At 37.5% G+C, this 16,667-nt stretch overlaps 1 protein-coding gene across 4 annotated transcripts; it reads left to right on the top strand.

The window, feature by feature from the left end:
• The first annotated feature begins 6 nt into the window (after positions 1-6).
• Positions 7-16,424, top strand: spata6l (spermatogenesis associated 6-like). 4 transcript variants are annotated; one of them, XM_015021893.1, is made up of 13 exons: positions 514-1,709; positions 6,014-6,151; positions 6,340-6,388; positions 6,677-6,718; positions 7,763-7,887; positions 7,982-8,074; positions 8,894-9,112; positions 11,101-11,203; positions 11,436-11,479; positions 13,461-13,570; positions 15,031-15,112; positions 15,326-15,434; positions 16,184-16,424. In XM_015021893.1, exons 1-12 carry the CDS (start codon positions 1,662-1,664, stop codon positions 15,392-15,394), a joined length of 1,122 nt encoding a protein of 373 aa, XP_014877379.1. In that variant the 5' UTR covers positions 514-1,661; the 3' UTR covers positions 15,395-15,434; positions 16,184-16,424. The 4 variants fall into 4 exon arrangements, 2 of the variants coding, with proteins under 2 accessions (XP_014877379.1, XP_014877378.1); XM_015021892.1 differs by having other exon boundaries at positions 515-1,709; positions 13,458-13,570; XR_001422863.1 differs by lacking the exons at positions 15,031-15,112; positions 15,326-15,434; positions 16,184-16,424 and adding an exon at positions 12,546-13,370 and having other exon boundaries at positions 7-1,709; positions 13,461-13,541.
• Positions 16,425-16,667: the final 243 nt, after the last annotated feature.

Below are 16,667 nucleotides of genomic sequence, written 5' to 3'. Positions count from 1 at the left end.
TGCTGCATGTGACGTTTTCAGTTAGAAGGCGGATTTATGGCAGTGTTTTATGTTTTGTTTTCGTCTTTATAGAAAATGCAAAGAAAATAGTATGACCAGGAACACATTAGTAACAAAAAACTTTGATATGATGAACTGAGCAGAAAAACAGAAGAAATAAAAAACAGTCACAAACTAACTGAGGAAAGTTAGTTTATGACTTTGTCTTTGACGGTTCTTAACATTTTGTAACATTTTGTAATTGTAACAAAATGTTACAATTACAAGACAAATTTCAAATCTTAAATTAAGCTATTAACATATTGGTATAAAGATTGGGCTTTTGTGATTTTATTTAATCACTCTCTTAAATAAAATCTTAAATAAAATTATTTCACTTTAATAAGAGGGGTGATTTATGGAAAGCAGTTGTGAATAAAACTTAGCCAGAGAATTAAATTGTTAATATCACAATTTAAATCTTAATCCCCTGCCAGCATACCACATTTTATTATAATAAAATATAATTATGGAATAGATTTTTTGTGTGTGTAATATCCGCTTTTGAAAATCCTTCTAAAACCATTAATGAAGTTGCAACAGAATGAATGTGTATTGTCTTAAAATTGCTGTCACAAAATACACAGGAATTGATATTTTATTTATTTTGAATTTCTTATGTAGAAAGTCACTACAGGGAAAATTTCATATAATTATGAAGTTTTTTGTAGGAATGGAGTAGAAAGCTATTTAGCTCTTATTTTCTTTAGAGATATTATGATGATTTTTAAACAAATGTTTTCTTCTTATAGAGGGGACGAAAATTGATGTCAGAGTTCCTGATGAATGTCTTTTAACATTTTTGGTCTATAAAGTCACAACATTCTTAATTTCTTTTAAAAAGGACATTTAAGTTCCATTAGTTCTTTTGTCTTTCTACAATGTAGCATCATACCTTTTTCCCTATTTTTTTATATATGCCGTATGTTTGTCCGCTTGATCTTTGTTAACACATTACCTCCACTTTATATGAAACTAACTTTTAGATGCATCAAAAATCATGTCTCTAATCACAGACTGTTAAATTGATTATTGGTACATTTTAACGTGTATTCTATACCATCTTGGAAATATGGCAAAGTTCATTAAGCAAGTTGTCTGTTGCAAAAAAGAAGAGAATAAAATCACTTTTCAAAAGTAAAGTATTGAAATATTTTTAGTTTCACTCTATTGAACATGTGTAATTACATAGAATTTTCCTGTATTCAACAAGTCATAACAAAACACATTTGAACAGCCAAATATCTAAAGTGATGACTTTGGAAAGCAAAAATACCTTAACTGTACATTTAAAATATTTTATTGTTGTTGTAGTTGTGTTTTTTGGCAGCACAAATGCCTAAACAGTGACCAGTCCCGCCATTTTGGATGTCGACACAGGGGCGTACTGTCCCAATTCTCCCATTTTTGCACGCTTGTAACTTGCGCACTTGAACCCTTATGTGCTCTTCAACTGAATCCACACTTCACAGAGGGGCCTAGGGTGCGCACTGAGAATTGGGACTGGCCCATGATTAGCTACAACACACTGGACGTACTGGGAGCCATGGTAACCAAGCCACGCTAAATAGGCATACAACACGCTCATAAAAGCTCCTTTAAGTTCTTTAAAAGAAGTTTGAATGTCCCGGAAGGCACTTAAAGTGTTAGCTGAAATAAAGCTCAGAGCGGTAAGAAAGAATTTATCTTTCACATTGTGTTTCTATGGGAACAAACAGGACGTTCACGGGCAGTTCTACTGGACCTTATTGTGACGCTTTTAAACGTTGTTTTTACTAGATAAATTCCTCCACCTTACTTTTTACGCCCCTCCTGTTATATGATAATATGAAAGAGGGCATAACTAAAAAGATTTTGTCTTTGACGGTTCTTAAATTATTCAGATATATTTTCAAGTGTACAAACACTGCAGATTGCACTCTATCATCTTTTATAACTCAACGAAGAAGCCAAAATGCGTAAGTCCTTTGTGAAACATCAAGTTTTCATTATTTACAACTGCTGTTTTATATGTAAAGGCATAGTTCAGTATTATCCCAAAGGAACATTAAATGATGTTGTAAATGACTTTATTGATAGGTTGCTAGGTGATCTACACGAACTTCCGACGGTAACTGACGGTTGGCTGTTTTGGACATAGTGCAGAGACTAAGAGAGCGTACGAGTCACGGTTGAGAGGAGATAACTAAAGAATACTCCAATTAAGGTCCAGACAATCAGTTAGTTAGTGCTCGGTTGATGAGGGAACAAGGTGGGTGTTTTGATGAGTGAATTGTGTTTATGTTTTGACATGAAATGGCGTTAATATTTGATTAACTTTCGAACAGTTGAAACAGTTGGAATACGTTTTAGTTCATTTGTAATATAGAAATATTATAGTCCCATGTCCCTCTGTCTCTTAAAACTGCCATCATCAAACCCTTTCTAAAAAAACCCACTTTGGATCCTGATTCCTTTTCCAATTACCATCCTATTTCACATCTTCCTTTTCTTTCTAAAGTGCTGGAAAAGGCAGTGGCTGCCCAACTCCAGCGCCACCTTCAAAGACATTCTCTGTATGACAAATTTCAATCTGGGTTCCGTCCTGCTCATAGTACTGAGACCGCCCTGCTAAGAGTTACAAATGATGTTCTCATGGCTGCTGATACTGGCTGCACCTCCATTCTTGTCCTCCTTGATCTCACTGCTGCATTTGACACTGTGGACCATAACATTCTCCTACATCGTCTGCATGTGGAAGTCGGTCTCGGTGAATCTGTCCTGGATTGGTTTCAATCTTTTCTTTCCAATAGGCTGGAATGTGTCTGCCTTGACAACTCCAAGTCCCAGGCCGTTAGCGTGTCCTGTGGTGTCCCGCAGGGGTCAGTTCTAGGGCCTATGCTTTTCTCTCTTTACTTGCTGCCGTTAGGTAAAATCATTACTCGGCATAACATTTCATTTCACTGTTATGCGGACGATTTGCAACTTTACATTAGAACGGGATCACCTTCCACTTCACCTCCGCTTATTGCACTAACGTCCTGCCTGGAGGAGATTAAGTCTTGGATGACCCATAACTTTCTTCAGTTGAACTGTTCCAAAACCGAGGCCATACTGATTTGATCACCTCATCAGGTTCAATCTTCAACTCTGACGAGTATTTCATTCTCTAGACAAGACATTCCCATTTCCTCCGTTGTTACAAACCTTGGCGTCCGAAGGTTTGTAACCCTTTAGAGCAAGGAGAGTTCCAGAAAAAGCTAATGAGAATGTGATTCTCATATTTGAAAATCACATTAAGCACCTGTTTAAAACCTGTTTTTTTCATCTTCGCAATATTTCCAAAATTCGTTCATCTCTCTCCCGTTCTGATACTGAGACCCTCATCCACGCCTTTGTCTCCTCCAGGCTCGACTACTGTAACTCCCTGTTCATCGGAGTCCACCAAAAACACCTTCAGAGGCTTCAGTACATTCAAAACAGTGCTGCCAGGATCCTAGTGAGAGCTCGTAAATTTGATCACATCACACCAACTCTTTACGAGCTTCACTGGCTTCATGTAACTTATAGGATTCAGTATAAAATTGCACTTATCACCCATCACTGTCTACATGGAACCTCACCGGATTACCTGAAGGACCTCCTTACTTCACATTCAACTTCTAGACCCCTACGATCCCAATCCAGCAATCTTCTCCACCTTCCTCGATCAAGACTAAGGACTATGGGTGATCGAGCATTTGCTGTGGCTACTCCTCGTCTTTGGAACTCTCTCCCGACTATTTGAGAGCCCTGCAATCATTGTCCGATTTTAAAACTGGCTTGAAAACTTTCCTCTTTAGACAAGCCTTCTCCACTTTTATTTGACAGTCTTTTTTAATTGTTTTTGATTGTTGATTTTATGTTTTTAGATGAACCATGTAGCACTTTGAGATTTTTATTAATGAAAAGTGGCTTATAAATTAAATTTATTATTATTATTATTATTATTATTATTATTATTATTATTATTATTATTATTATTATTAATTAAATACATGTATTGTAAATTTAATGTTACATAAAGTAAGGTTTATAGGTTAAGGTAAAAGGTTAGAGCCACTAAGAGTTACTAATGGTATTTTATTTGTATGTTTGTAGCTCTTACGGTGTGTTCATGTACAAAGGCTGTTGAATAAAGAAATGTGAACCATCAGTTAGAGAGACCATCTTTTCAACCGGGACGCTACAGATGTTGTTCTGCTATTATCCTACTTTCTTCAGTTGCTGATGACTGTGGACTGGAAGGATCTCCTGTAATCATCCAGGCTTTACTTTTCTGATCTATATGGTTTTATATTTGTCTTGACTCAATAGCTAAAAAGTGCCCAGGTCTTGTGGCTGCCAAATAAGCCCTTCTGCAGAACAGAAGGTGGTCTCTAATGTCCATCAGATTGAGATGAATTGATAAGACACCTTACAGACACTTACAGAGGTTGGGTCTTGTTGGACCCAAAAGTCCAACAAGACTGGAAGGAGCTGAAAGGGAAGAGGAAAGTCTGTCCCACTCTGCCTAGGCCATTTGACCTCGCATAAGCAAAGATAATAAGCTTTGTTGTGTAACCAGATTATTATTATTATACCTACAGGTACATTCTGTCCCTGAGCTGATCCAGACAATTTCTGTGGAATGTTTTTTCAACCCAACAAAAAGGCCATTTCTCTGTCTGTTTTCTTCTTGTCAGTGCTGGATATTCAGCAGTTTCTCTTGTTGGAATTTCAAACTGAATCAAAAACTTTGTTTTAATGCTGAATTAATATGGTGAATTAAAAACCAGGCAGTTCAATTTTACATAGGTGATGTAACTTGTCTGTTGATATATTTAGGCACAGCTTCTTGGTTTTCTGTACCACCCCGTTCAGTCCATTGTGGCCAGCAGTCCATCGTTTTGGGCTTGTCTTTGCCCTGTCTCAGCACTATAAGCACACAGAGGTTGCCCCACAGCGGTGTCAAGTTTACCTAGATAACCATTAGGAAGAATAGAACCTCCTATGTCTTTCTTTACCCTTTAGAGCAAGGAGAGTTCCAGAAAAAGCTAATGAGAATCATCTGGTAGGAGATGCCAAAGTTTCAGAGTGTACTGACATATTTTTTGCTACATTTAGACCTAGCAGGGAAAGATAATTAATTTAAAGAGCATTAATTACAAATGAGTTTAAGCTAGGCTAATTCCCAGACTCGCTTCAGTCAACTAAAGTAAAATCTGTCATATCTTGGGTTTTGGATTTTATTTGTTTCTGTGTTTCTTAGTTCCTCTTTTATTTAGATCAGTTATGTTTTGGTTTTACTTTTAGGTGTTTCTAGTTATGTTTATTTTCCTCTAGTTATTCTTAGTTACTCTAGTTTAATAATTTTTTGTGTCTATTATTATTTAGTGTTAGATTTATTTTCTAGTCTCCTGTGCACTTTCCCTTGACCCCTGTGTCTCTATCTCACCTTCTCTCTCCTTCTCCATAATCTGCCTTCTCCCCCTCCGCTCACACCTGCTATCAGTTAGCCCAGGTCTTTTGTTCAACGGTCAACATCCCCAGTATTTAAGCCTCTGATTTTCACTCACTCCCACCGGATCCTTTTGTCTACTCCTGTCACATCCCTGTGCTTCCCCATGCTTCCATGTGTTCTCCTTGTGTTCTCCTTATGTTTCATTATGTCTCCCTTTGGGTTTATTTGTATTTTGCCCCAACTCCAGTGATTTTTGTGTGTCTTGGCTGATCATTTTTTATTGATATTGAAATATTATCCTGGCTCCCAGCTCTTGTCTGCATTTTGGTCTGTCCTCTAACACACAAATGTCATTGTAATGAGATGACATTTTATGACAAGAAAGTGTCATCTCATTTTAATTAATATACTGTTAACAGCCTCTACTGGTAGCCAGCAGGACAGGAATTGGCTATGATAATCTGTTTCACTTGAATACTTCTGATGCTGTTTTTGTTTCTCTAATGTTCTCAGGTTTCCTGTCCTGGAGTTCATCTGTCAGTCAAAGATGACGTTTATCTCAACATGTTCTTTATGGATCAGTTCCGTCAGTCTCTGTGTGTCCCTGCAGTCTTTCCTTTGTTGTTCCACGAGGAGATTACATTTGAAAAGGCAAATATATACATTTCTTATTCATTTAAGGATAGAAACATAACTGAGATTAGACATGATCACAGATCTCATTTATTACACAGACCATGATGAGAAACTATCATATCTAACTTAAATTTCCTACAACACACCAGTTATCTTCTAGATAACTAGTATGTTCAGAAACATCTATCATTGTTTTCCCACAGATTTTTAGGCATGCAGTTGATCCTGGAGAAATAGCTGTACTGCTTGAGTGTAAGTGACTCCTATTGTTCTAGTTTCTGTGTAATGAATTGTATAAATAGCTAATTTTGTTGTATTTAGATTTACTCCACAGTTAAGATGCCTAACAAGGCTTACCTGCTGATGGTGAAACTGAGATAAACAAAAAACATAAAAATAACTGAGGGAATGAAGAACAAGCCTTAAATATTCCGTTTTGCAGATTGAATTAATACAAACTGGATAATAAATAAATGTGCACGAAGGTTGGCTAATTGTGCATTTATAGTTAACAATGGTAATCTCTGCACTGCTTCACAGATGAAACTGTCAGAATAGAACTGGTGCAACTGATTCCTCCAGGTAGGTAGCAGCTAACATATATATGACATATGGAAGACACCTGTATTCTGGTATAGCACACGCATTAATTATCTTGGGCTTAAATACATAGCTGAGTGGCTCCTTAAGTATGAACCATGCAGACCCTTCAGTTCGTCAGAGACCTGCTGACTCAGTGTTCAAAGGACCAGAACTAAACAAGGGAGACAGCATTTAGTTTCTCTGCTGCTCAGATCTGGAACTCCAGCTGTTGAGAAACGATTGCTTCCTGGAGGCATGGATTGTGTTGAGTTTTTAAATTTTACCCAATTGCTAATTTTACACCATTTAGCTTCTCAGAAATTGTCTGTGCTGTAAACTACTGTCCTCCACTGTGAAGAGAGAAGAGCTGATTGGAATGAGGCGGCTGAGGCATATTTTTCTATGCTGCATATTTGGAAGTGTGACAAACATGAACTGAATGGCTTCCTTCACTGCCATTGCTAAAACCACTGCCAGACTACAATTCTAAAACACAGCAGAAAACTCAACGTCATTGTTCAAATCTTCTCTTCTGATTGGCCTTGTTGAAAATCTACTGGAGACAATCTGGGTGAAGGGGAGAAAGACCAGACGGAACTGGAAGCGAGAATTTGTTTGAGAAAATTGTGCAATTATGACTATGAAAAACCTGAGAAATTTCATAGACATTTCAATTTTACAGAAATTACAAATGAAACTTCAATCTAAAGTTTTACTTCATATAAAAATTTGTATTATGATATACTTTTATGCTTTGTTGCTTTATTTTTGTTTTTCCTTCCATTTCCTTTAAAGCCTTCTACCTTTTTGATTTTCTTTTGTGTAGAGACACTACTGTTTTTCATTGACCTTTTCAAAGAAAGATGCGCAGTACCAGGTTGCAACATAAAATGATAATTTTTCTTTGCAGTAACCTGTCTTTAGACAGGTTGACGGTAATAAACTTTGTCCATCTTTTTCAGAGAAAAAGAAGTCTTTACTTAACTCAAAGCATGATGACGCAAGGTTGACGTTAGTCATTTTCAGATCATGTTAATTTTGTAGCTGGAGACATTTTGGCGTTTTTTGAAGAAGATGCTCGTAGTTTCTTGTTTCCAGAGCCCAAGCTAGTTCCGTCCTTCTCTGGAGTGGACCGAGAAGTACTGATGACGAGAGCCGCTCACTTCTTTGTAAGCAACCCAGTTAATCTTTTTTGAAGCTGTACAACAATTGTTCCATATCTGATCTGGTGAAAGTAAATTTGTACTACTTTCTTTTCTCCAGAGTATTGCTCCTCGGTTAGAGTTTTCTACCAAAACTACAATTTCTGAGTGCCCACCTGATACAAAGGTCACCACTTACTGTAACACTCCACTGGTAAGAAGAGATACTGTAAAATTTAAACGCATGGAGAAGATCAAATCACTAGGAAGTTCAAAACAAATGTTTGAAAGTCTGTGAGACACAGAGAACCAAACAGATCAGTACATGACATTCCTCTTTGATACATCTGGGTCTTTTGTAGATCATCCTAAGACTTGCCCTAAAATCATCTTCAAGAGCTCTGTCATACGGAGCCCTGTAAAAGTTTAATTTAACCCCTTTAATGTTTTCATATTTTGTTAAACACAAACTTCCTCTATTTCTTTGGGTTTTGCAAAGTAGTTCATAACAATGAACTACCATGCATGGTACCAAGCACCATACAAAGTAGTTCATAAGAGAGAAAATGCCTATTTTTAAACTTTTATTTTTAACATAAAGTGTTGCATATAATTTGTTATCGGACCCCTCTATGTAAATACTTAACATAATAAACCAAAGTTCGTAGCTTCAGCTTGGGTATGTCTCTATCAGCTTTGCATTTTTGCCAGTTCTTATTTGCAAAGAAAAATAGCTTCATATATAATCAGTTTATAAGTCTTGCCACATATTTTCCTACTGAAAATATGTGGCAAGACACATATGGCCAAGTCAGGGCTTTGACTTGGCTATTCTAACACATGAATATATAATTTAAACTATCCTCACATCATGCCATTGCCACTACCATGTAATAATGGTGTGTTGACAGTGTTGTGTAGTGTTGATTTTCTGCCACAGAGCGTATTTTGCACTCTTAGCAAAAAGTACAGTTTTGGTCTTGGTATGTGTATTACTTACATAGTTGTGAGGCATTCCCTCATTTGTTTCCAGTGGCCAGGGAAAAGAAGAAACAAGAGGCACGCCACGTCTACTCCTCATTGGACCGCTGAGGGAGAGAGAAGTGTCAGGATGGCCTCACCTCTGTCGTACATTCCCAGATCCCAGTCCCTGTCTCCACTGAGAGATGGGTACATCCCCAGTTTGGCCCTACTCAATATGGGCTCTGCGCCTTGCAACCCCACTGACTGGGAGACCACCAGCTCTCAGCCTGTAAGCACACATAACAGCTATTGCTGACTGTTGAGAAAAGCATAATCATGAATTAACCATCATTTTCAGGCAGAAGGGGGCAGAGAAGAGCTGTGTAGGGCATCTCCATGCAGCATATCCTTCTCCTTCACTCACAAGCATTTTTCTCTTGTTAGTCTTGTTTAGTCTAGATATACTATGGACATTCTTCTTTCAATAGGCACTTCCTGAGCCTATCGAAGGCACAGATAGTAGAATACTTTCTGGATTTGTCCCATCACAACAGATTAGCATTGTACTAATCTGTTTCAGATATTGGAATGAAAGGCAAAGCATACATTAGAAAGCGGTTTAAATAAAAAATCCTCAACACACTTAATGAAGATTGTTAGTGATGTTTAATACCAGCAGTTTTCTTACTGATCCAATGCTGAGTAAAACTTAAGCTGGTGTTGGCAATATTGACCTGACACAATACTTTGTTCAAAAACACCTAATGTGCCTGGTAGATTTAAAAATAGTGGTGTAATTACAATCTTGGCTTCATTAAGACCACAAAATATCACTTGTGTCATCACTTGTATTCAGTTTTAACTCAAGTACATTGAGGTAGCAGCCTCACTTACTATAGCCAGGTCATTCCAACAGCAGTCATACAAAATATGTTAAAATGGTGTTGAAAACTAAGAAAAATGTTTGTAAAGTAATAACTACAGAAATAAATCCTTGTTTAATTATTATGAACTACTATAAAATTAAAGCTGAAATAGCTCCATGTGTGACTTTTACAATTTGCCATTTTGTATATCTGAGTGAGTGATTCATAGACATGATAATATATGTATTGATATATACAATATAATCTGTAATAATAGATTATGTTATGCTGCATTTAGGTGTTATGTCCCTACTCATTACACACTTACCAGATGGAAGAAACAGTAGTTCCTATCAACCCTTTCTCATTTAGGCAAAATCTTAATAATTTAGCTTTCTAATGTGACATAATCTCAAATGACTGAAGTATGAAAACATCCATGTTAGGAGTCAGTGTGTCTGTGGTTGTTTTACTCTGTGTTACCTGCTGATCTGTCCAAGGTGTACTGCACATTATCCCAAAATGTCCACGTTGATATTTTGGGTGGATTCTTTGCTGCTCTTGTTTGAAAGTCTTCACCACTCTGCTTTCAGATGCACTCACAACCACCTGTTGACAATGTTCCTAGATTTATACTAGTGGCTCACTCCTCAGGACAAGTCTGTCCCGGTCCTTGGCAGACAATTCTTTCAGCAACAATATTTTTAGCATTACCTTCCTGCACTTACCATTTTTCTGCAAAGAAATAATAGATGCTCATGGTTTTTCCACTACAAAAATACAATATCTTCCCAAGTATTTTTGTCTAGTTTCTAATGCAAATATCTTAGCACACTTGAAATAGGACAAAACTAACTTAAGGTAAACTTTTCAGCAAGAAATATCAGCCTGTTTCAAGTCAACAATTTTACTGATGAAAAAGAACAAGTTATACTGGTAGTTTGTTTCACTTATAACATGGGGAAATGTTTTGTTTTAAGTGAAAAAATCTGCCAGTGTAATTCATACTTTTTAAAAATCCATTATGTACCTAAAACCAGATCCTATTTCTTGTTGAAAAGTCACTTATAAGCTACTTTTGTCTTATTTCAAGTTTACTATTTCCACTAGAAACTAGACCAAAAGTACTTGGGAAGATTTTGTTTTTGCAGTGTCCAAGAAAGCCATTGCAAATGAAACAACCTTTGCTGCATACATCACATGCTTTTGTTCATAGTAAGTAAGTAAATATATATTTAACATCAAATGTCAAACCTCTTCACCCATTCTTTGTGTTTTGTTGTGGCACTTGTTTCTTAAGAGACTGGTCGATTTATGAAACATTAGTGCGGGCAATTGATAAGCATCTGAATGCATCAGCTGTTTATGTGGATTACACGTTGTCATTGACTGAGTGTCCTGTCTGTCCCAGATGATGTCCTCTTGGCTAGGGGCTAGTGTGTCTGCCTCACCCAAATGCTCTACAATGTTTACCAGCCGCTCTTCTTCACCTTTGACCAGGTCTTTGTCCACAGGTAGAAACTCTTGTGCAAACCTGTTGTTGCTGATGTTAATCACTTTTTACAACTAGATAACTAATCTCTCCAGCTCCAGTTATAGTTATTCTATAACTGAGTTTGGTCAGTTTCTTTTGATAACTGACCTAACTCATTTATCATAAAGCATCTCCTTGTTTGATGCAATCAGTGTTCTGTAACCCAGTTCTCCAGCTAAAGATTATTTTCTGTCTTTTATTTGATTTTGCAGTGAGCCATTCCTCTGCTTCCAGAAGATTTATGTCCAGGAGCTTGGTGAGAACTAACATTTTCTCTTGTCAGTGTTGGTGAACATGAATTATGGGAGTGTTGTATAATAAAAACTTACAATGTGACTCTGATGAGGGATCAGCACACAGTCATGAGAACATTACGCTTCTATTTCTTGCACTCTTGCCCTTCCAGTTTATGGTGTGTTTTATAGTTTTTTTTATGACTGGACCTGTTCATCTCATGTTTTTGTTTTGTTCATCCTCTATCTGGGAGATATCGTCCAGATGGAACCATGACTTATTCAAATGAACCAAGATGTTAAAATATGTTGAACTGACGAGTTAAACTAATGTGCCAATACTGTAGCACATTATTATTATCTTTTTTATAACGTGCAACCTTTCGGATTTAGGTAATGTAGTCAAAAAAATTTATTCCTATATCCATGCATGAACTTACTTGGACAACCCCCCCAAACAAAAACAAAATAAAATGCACATCATACCAAACTAATGCTATGTAGTTCCTGTGGTTCTGTAACTAGCTCCAACAGAACTTTGACCACAGCTCCACTGTTTCTTGCTTTTTTATTGCCACCCATTCTTCAGAGAGATTTGGTGCTTGCAGGGCTGTGGAATCATGGTCATTATGCTCCAAAAGTTGAAATATGTCTTCCTGGAGCTGCTTATGTTTCTTCATACTTAGCAGCTCTGTGAGTGCAGCTCTGTGATGTTCGCTGGTCCACTGGAGTAGATGATTGTCATAATCTTGGGTTGTTTAGTTAGGTTTTGTTTTTGTTTCTGTGTTTCTTAGGTTATCTTTTATTTAGACCAAGCTATGTTTTTGTTTTACTTTGGTTCAGTTCTTCCTTAGTTATTTTAGTTTCATCATTGTTCTGTGTTATTTGTTATTTTCGATTAGATTAGTCTTGTTTCGGTTTTACTTTAGTTCAGCCCTTCTTGGTGTTTCTAGTTATGTTTTTTCTAGTTACTCTCGTTTAATTATTCCTTGTGTCTATTATTCCTTAGTGTTAGATTTATTTTCTAGTCTCCTGTATACCTTCCCTCGCTTCTTGTGTCTCACTCTCTTTTTCTCTGTCTTTCCTCAGGCATTTCTTCTCTCTCCCTCCTGCAATCAGTTTACCAATCTGCTTGGTCCTTTGTTTCAGCATTCAGCCTCCGAGTACTTAAGCTTCTTGCTGGGTCCTTCCATTGTTACCCCGTTCTGCTCCCCCTTGTGTCTCATTGTGGTTTCCGGTTTGTGTTCCATTAGACTGCATTTTGCATTGGACTCTGACTTTCTGTGGGATTTTTGCAAGTTGTTCATCATATTTTCATTAAATACTTTTTCTTTATCAATTCCACTTCTCTGCCATTCTGTATTTGGGTCCTGAACCAGCCACCACCAATCATGACAGAGATGCTGTTTGAAGATTGTCCAAGGCCTTTGTTCATACAGTGATGTAAATCTATCTGCAGTTTCTTGTAAAACGGGGAGGAACCGCACAGAATCTGCAAATGGAAACAAATCTGGCTGGGGTCAACCAGGGAAGAACCCATTAAAGCCACGCCTGCAGAATTAGGGGCTGTAGTAGTGCTGGCGTCTTAGTAGCAGCTTAAATTATCTTTTTAAGTAATTGTGGAACTTGGAAGATCTGGAAAGAAGTTGCTATTTAGTTTTTTAGGTGGTGGAAAATTAGACTGAGCTTTTGCTTAATACATCTCCAGCAGAACAGACACCTGTTCTGTAATTACATGAGGGAGCCAGGAAAAAATGCTGCCTAAACAGCTGATGACCTCATGGCAGTATCCACACTTCAGTGCCTTTGTGAGCCATCTTTCTTGCTGACAAAATATCCTGAATCTATTGGAAAGCAGAGGTTTTATTGATTCCCACTGCCATGGACTTAAACTTGGACTTGTTGCAGAGACTGGTTTTTTTGAGCTATCTTTATTGATACTTTATTTTTCAGTTAAAATGATTTTTTTTTTCATGCTGTAATTTTTTGTTCTTGCTTCAGCAGGTCAGAGGAACATCTGAGTTTGATTCCAGGTATTTAGGAGCGCATGAGTCCTTTGACCCTGTGCCCTTACCACTGCATCTGTCCTACAGAGAACTGCCCCACCACAGCAGGTTTGTCTTTCAGTTACAATTACAGCTCAAAAATTTGAATATTGGGAAAAAGCTTAGTATTTTTTGTCACTTGTTTTAAAAAGTAAAAGTTGTATTATGTAGACTCATACAGTGTAATATTTCAAGACTTGTGTTTGCCATTTTTATGGCTTAAAAATGATAACCCAAAATTTATTGTCACAGAAAACTAGAATATTACATGAAATCAACAAATAAATGAACATCTACATGAGATTGATTGACAGTGCTAAGACACTCCTCCTGGCTCTGATTGGTTGGAAGAGGAGAATCTCTGCAGATGACAATAGAACCACTGGATCCTGGGGAGCAGCATTTTTTATTTTTCACAATTTGTCTCATATTATGCTGCCAGGACATAGCGACAGTTTTAACAAATATTTAAAAGAAATTCTAACAGTTACAGCAGCATCAATGGACAATTGGAAGATTAGTGATTAGTGTAGAGTTTCACTTTTGCTTTTCAAAATATTCAGATTTTCTGAGCTGTGTGTATAGTCTGGTTCTTAAAGTGTAACGAACTCCCTGTGAAATCACCCCAAGCAAATTTTGAAAAATGTCAACAAAGTGAACAGAGCCAAGAGGCAAGTTACAAATCTAGTGACTTCTTTCTGTTTTGTGAAAGACTTTTGTAGTGACATCTCTCTGCTGTTTCCCAACGAGCAGTGAGCACCTCTTGCTTCCTAAGCACTGCAGTCAGCGTGATAATCGTCCATCTGCAGTATGCCATCGCCAATAGTCAGAGAAGAGGAGATCAATTTCACTTTGTCAGGGGCGCAATTACATATTATGCAGGTGGATGCGAAAACATAAATCGGCGTCTTCCCCCCACCCCCTCCAAAAAAGGAAGGTACATAAGGGTGAAAGAGCTAGAAAACATACGGTCGCTCTATCAGTATGAGCGATCGTATGTTCCCCCCCCCCCACCAAACGAAGACACGTGAAAGGTAAAACTCGCTGCATTTACATTTACATGTGCGCGAGGTGAAGGAGCGTAAGGGCGCGGTGAAGTGGAGGCATCATCGGGGCACTGCCCCCTCCGGACCGGGTTTTGACGCCCCCTCTGGTGCAGCGCCCCTATGCGCTGCATGCGCTGCATACCCACTTTTTTGCGCCACTGCACTTTGTGTCCACAATGCAAATAAATCACACATTTATAAAGCTGAATATTGTCAATGCTTGTAGAAGACACATCTGGGTTGCTATTTCAACTCCTGACTCACCTCCAGGTGGGGCTGAGTGACGAAAAGCTGTACAATAAAAAAAAAAAAAAAAAAAAAAAAAACTTACACAAAAATGTCAAAATGTACACATAAAAATAAAAAATTAACCCTAAATACCTATTTGGACAGCTTAGCAAAAAAAGGTTTGGGAGTTACTTACACTTTAAACTTTGTGGGATTATATAACCACCGTTGAATTTATTGCCTGTCTGCGTTCAGTTCTCACAGCTCATGGGAAGAACTCCATGAGCGTGTTCAAGGTCTTCTAACAACACCAAAAGCTGTACAGCGACTTGCTTATGTAAGTAGTGATATATGATCTCAATTGTTATTTGAAGTCAAGAAGCAGTCAGTTCAGTCTTAAAGATCTGCTTGTATTCTGTTGGCTTCTTCTTTTGTATTATATCTAAAAATCAAATCTTTTATATTAAAGGATTGGAATAGTTGTAGGAACCCATTCAGCATCACAGAGGGATGATATGAGAGATTAAGAAAAATGTTTCTCATTTGCCAGGAGGCCACAGTGTCTGAGGCAGATGAAGTTTTAGCGCGGAGGTTCATTTCTGCAGGTCCACAGACCTGAGTCTGACTCTGGAGAGCTCAAATGATGCTGATCTATCACTGTGAGTTTTGTTACCTATGCTTCAAAATAAATATCGGAAGATTAATGACGTGGTTCTAGTTAGGCAATGTTTGTATAATAAAACAAATTGTAATCATAAATTGTCTTTAAAAATATGGGAGTTAGGACTAGATTTTATTCTCTCTCAACATTATTTTGCCCTGGTAAGGTGGCCTTCAACATTATGTACCAAATAAAGATCTAAAACATTTAAGAATAGTATTTGCAGACAGAGTAATAGTCCAGTTCTTCATTAAAGTCAACAAAATTAATGTCAGATATTCCCAACTGTAGGTTTTGCATAACAGAGGCTGTTAGTATTCTGTTATAGATAGCTTTCTCTAACTATAATAAGAGAAAGCTACTAATCCTGAGCAACAAGACTATCTGCTGCTCAAGATAGTCTTGACAGTAGCTGACCAATCTTATAAGACTAGTCAGATAATCTAAAGCAAAAGAAGGGTTATAAAAATTTTGATAATACATATAAATGCCAATATCGCAGTGTACTATGAACTTACTTCACAAAGAAGTGTGAAACATTGTAGGCCTATGAAGATGGAAGATCAGCCATCTTAAAAAGTTAGCACAGAATAAAGAAAATACAAATAGGCAAGGTCTTTTTTGGTCTGATACTGATGAAGCACATGCAAGTCTTGCACATGAGCTTCTGCTGACAATTCATCTTGAGCTTTTTGCAGGCGTCAAAGGTGGTTGGCAGGATTGTCTCCATATGTCTTGTTTTTTCAGATTCAGTTAAACACAAAGTTGGAGTGACATTTTTATTACCCACTTTCTTTGCGGTTGACATCATCTGGATGGAGATCCTCTAACGGTTCTGGAACTTATCTGCAGTGGCTCAGGTGGATCCATCTGGCTCTTTCAAGGATTCAAAGATTTACTGTCATACCAACTTTGCTTGTTTGTGGTACAAAATTTGGACTCAGGTCCTAGATTAAGAAATCTAATAAATAAAGTGATATATTTTATATATGTGTGTGTGTGTATGTGTGTGTGTGTGTGTGCAAATAATCTAAAAAGTGAGGCGAAACTGAATTAATTGCAGATTCCTCCTCCTACATCATGGAGGAGGAATCTGGGTGGTGGAAAGGCTGCTCCCCACAGTCTTTTGTGCAAGCCTTTTAACCACCTTCTGCAGAACCATCCTCTTGGCAGCAGTGCAGATGCTGTGCCACATGGTGGTGCAGGTGCAGAGAAAGGTCTCCACCACACA

The sequence above is a fragment of the Poecilia latipinna genome, unplaced genomic scaffold (assembly GCF_001443285.1).
Source record: "Poecilia latipinna isolate Pla-1442-1.1 unplaced genomic scaffold, P_latipinna-1.0 Scaffold2892, whole genome shotgun sequence".
Classification (NCBI taxonomy): domain Eukaryota; kingdom Metazoa; phylum Chordata; class Actinopteri; order Cyprinodontiformes; family Poeciliidae; genus Poecilia; species Poecilia latipinna.
Note: the sequence above shows the minus strand (reverse complement) of the source record. Positions and strands in the feature narration are given on the sequence as shown.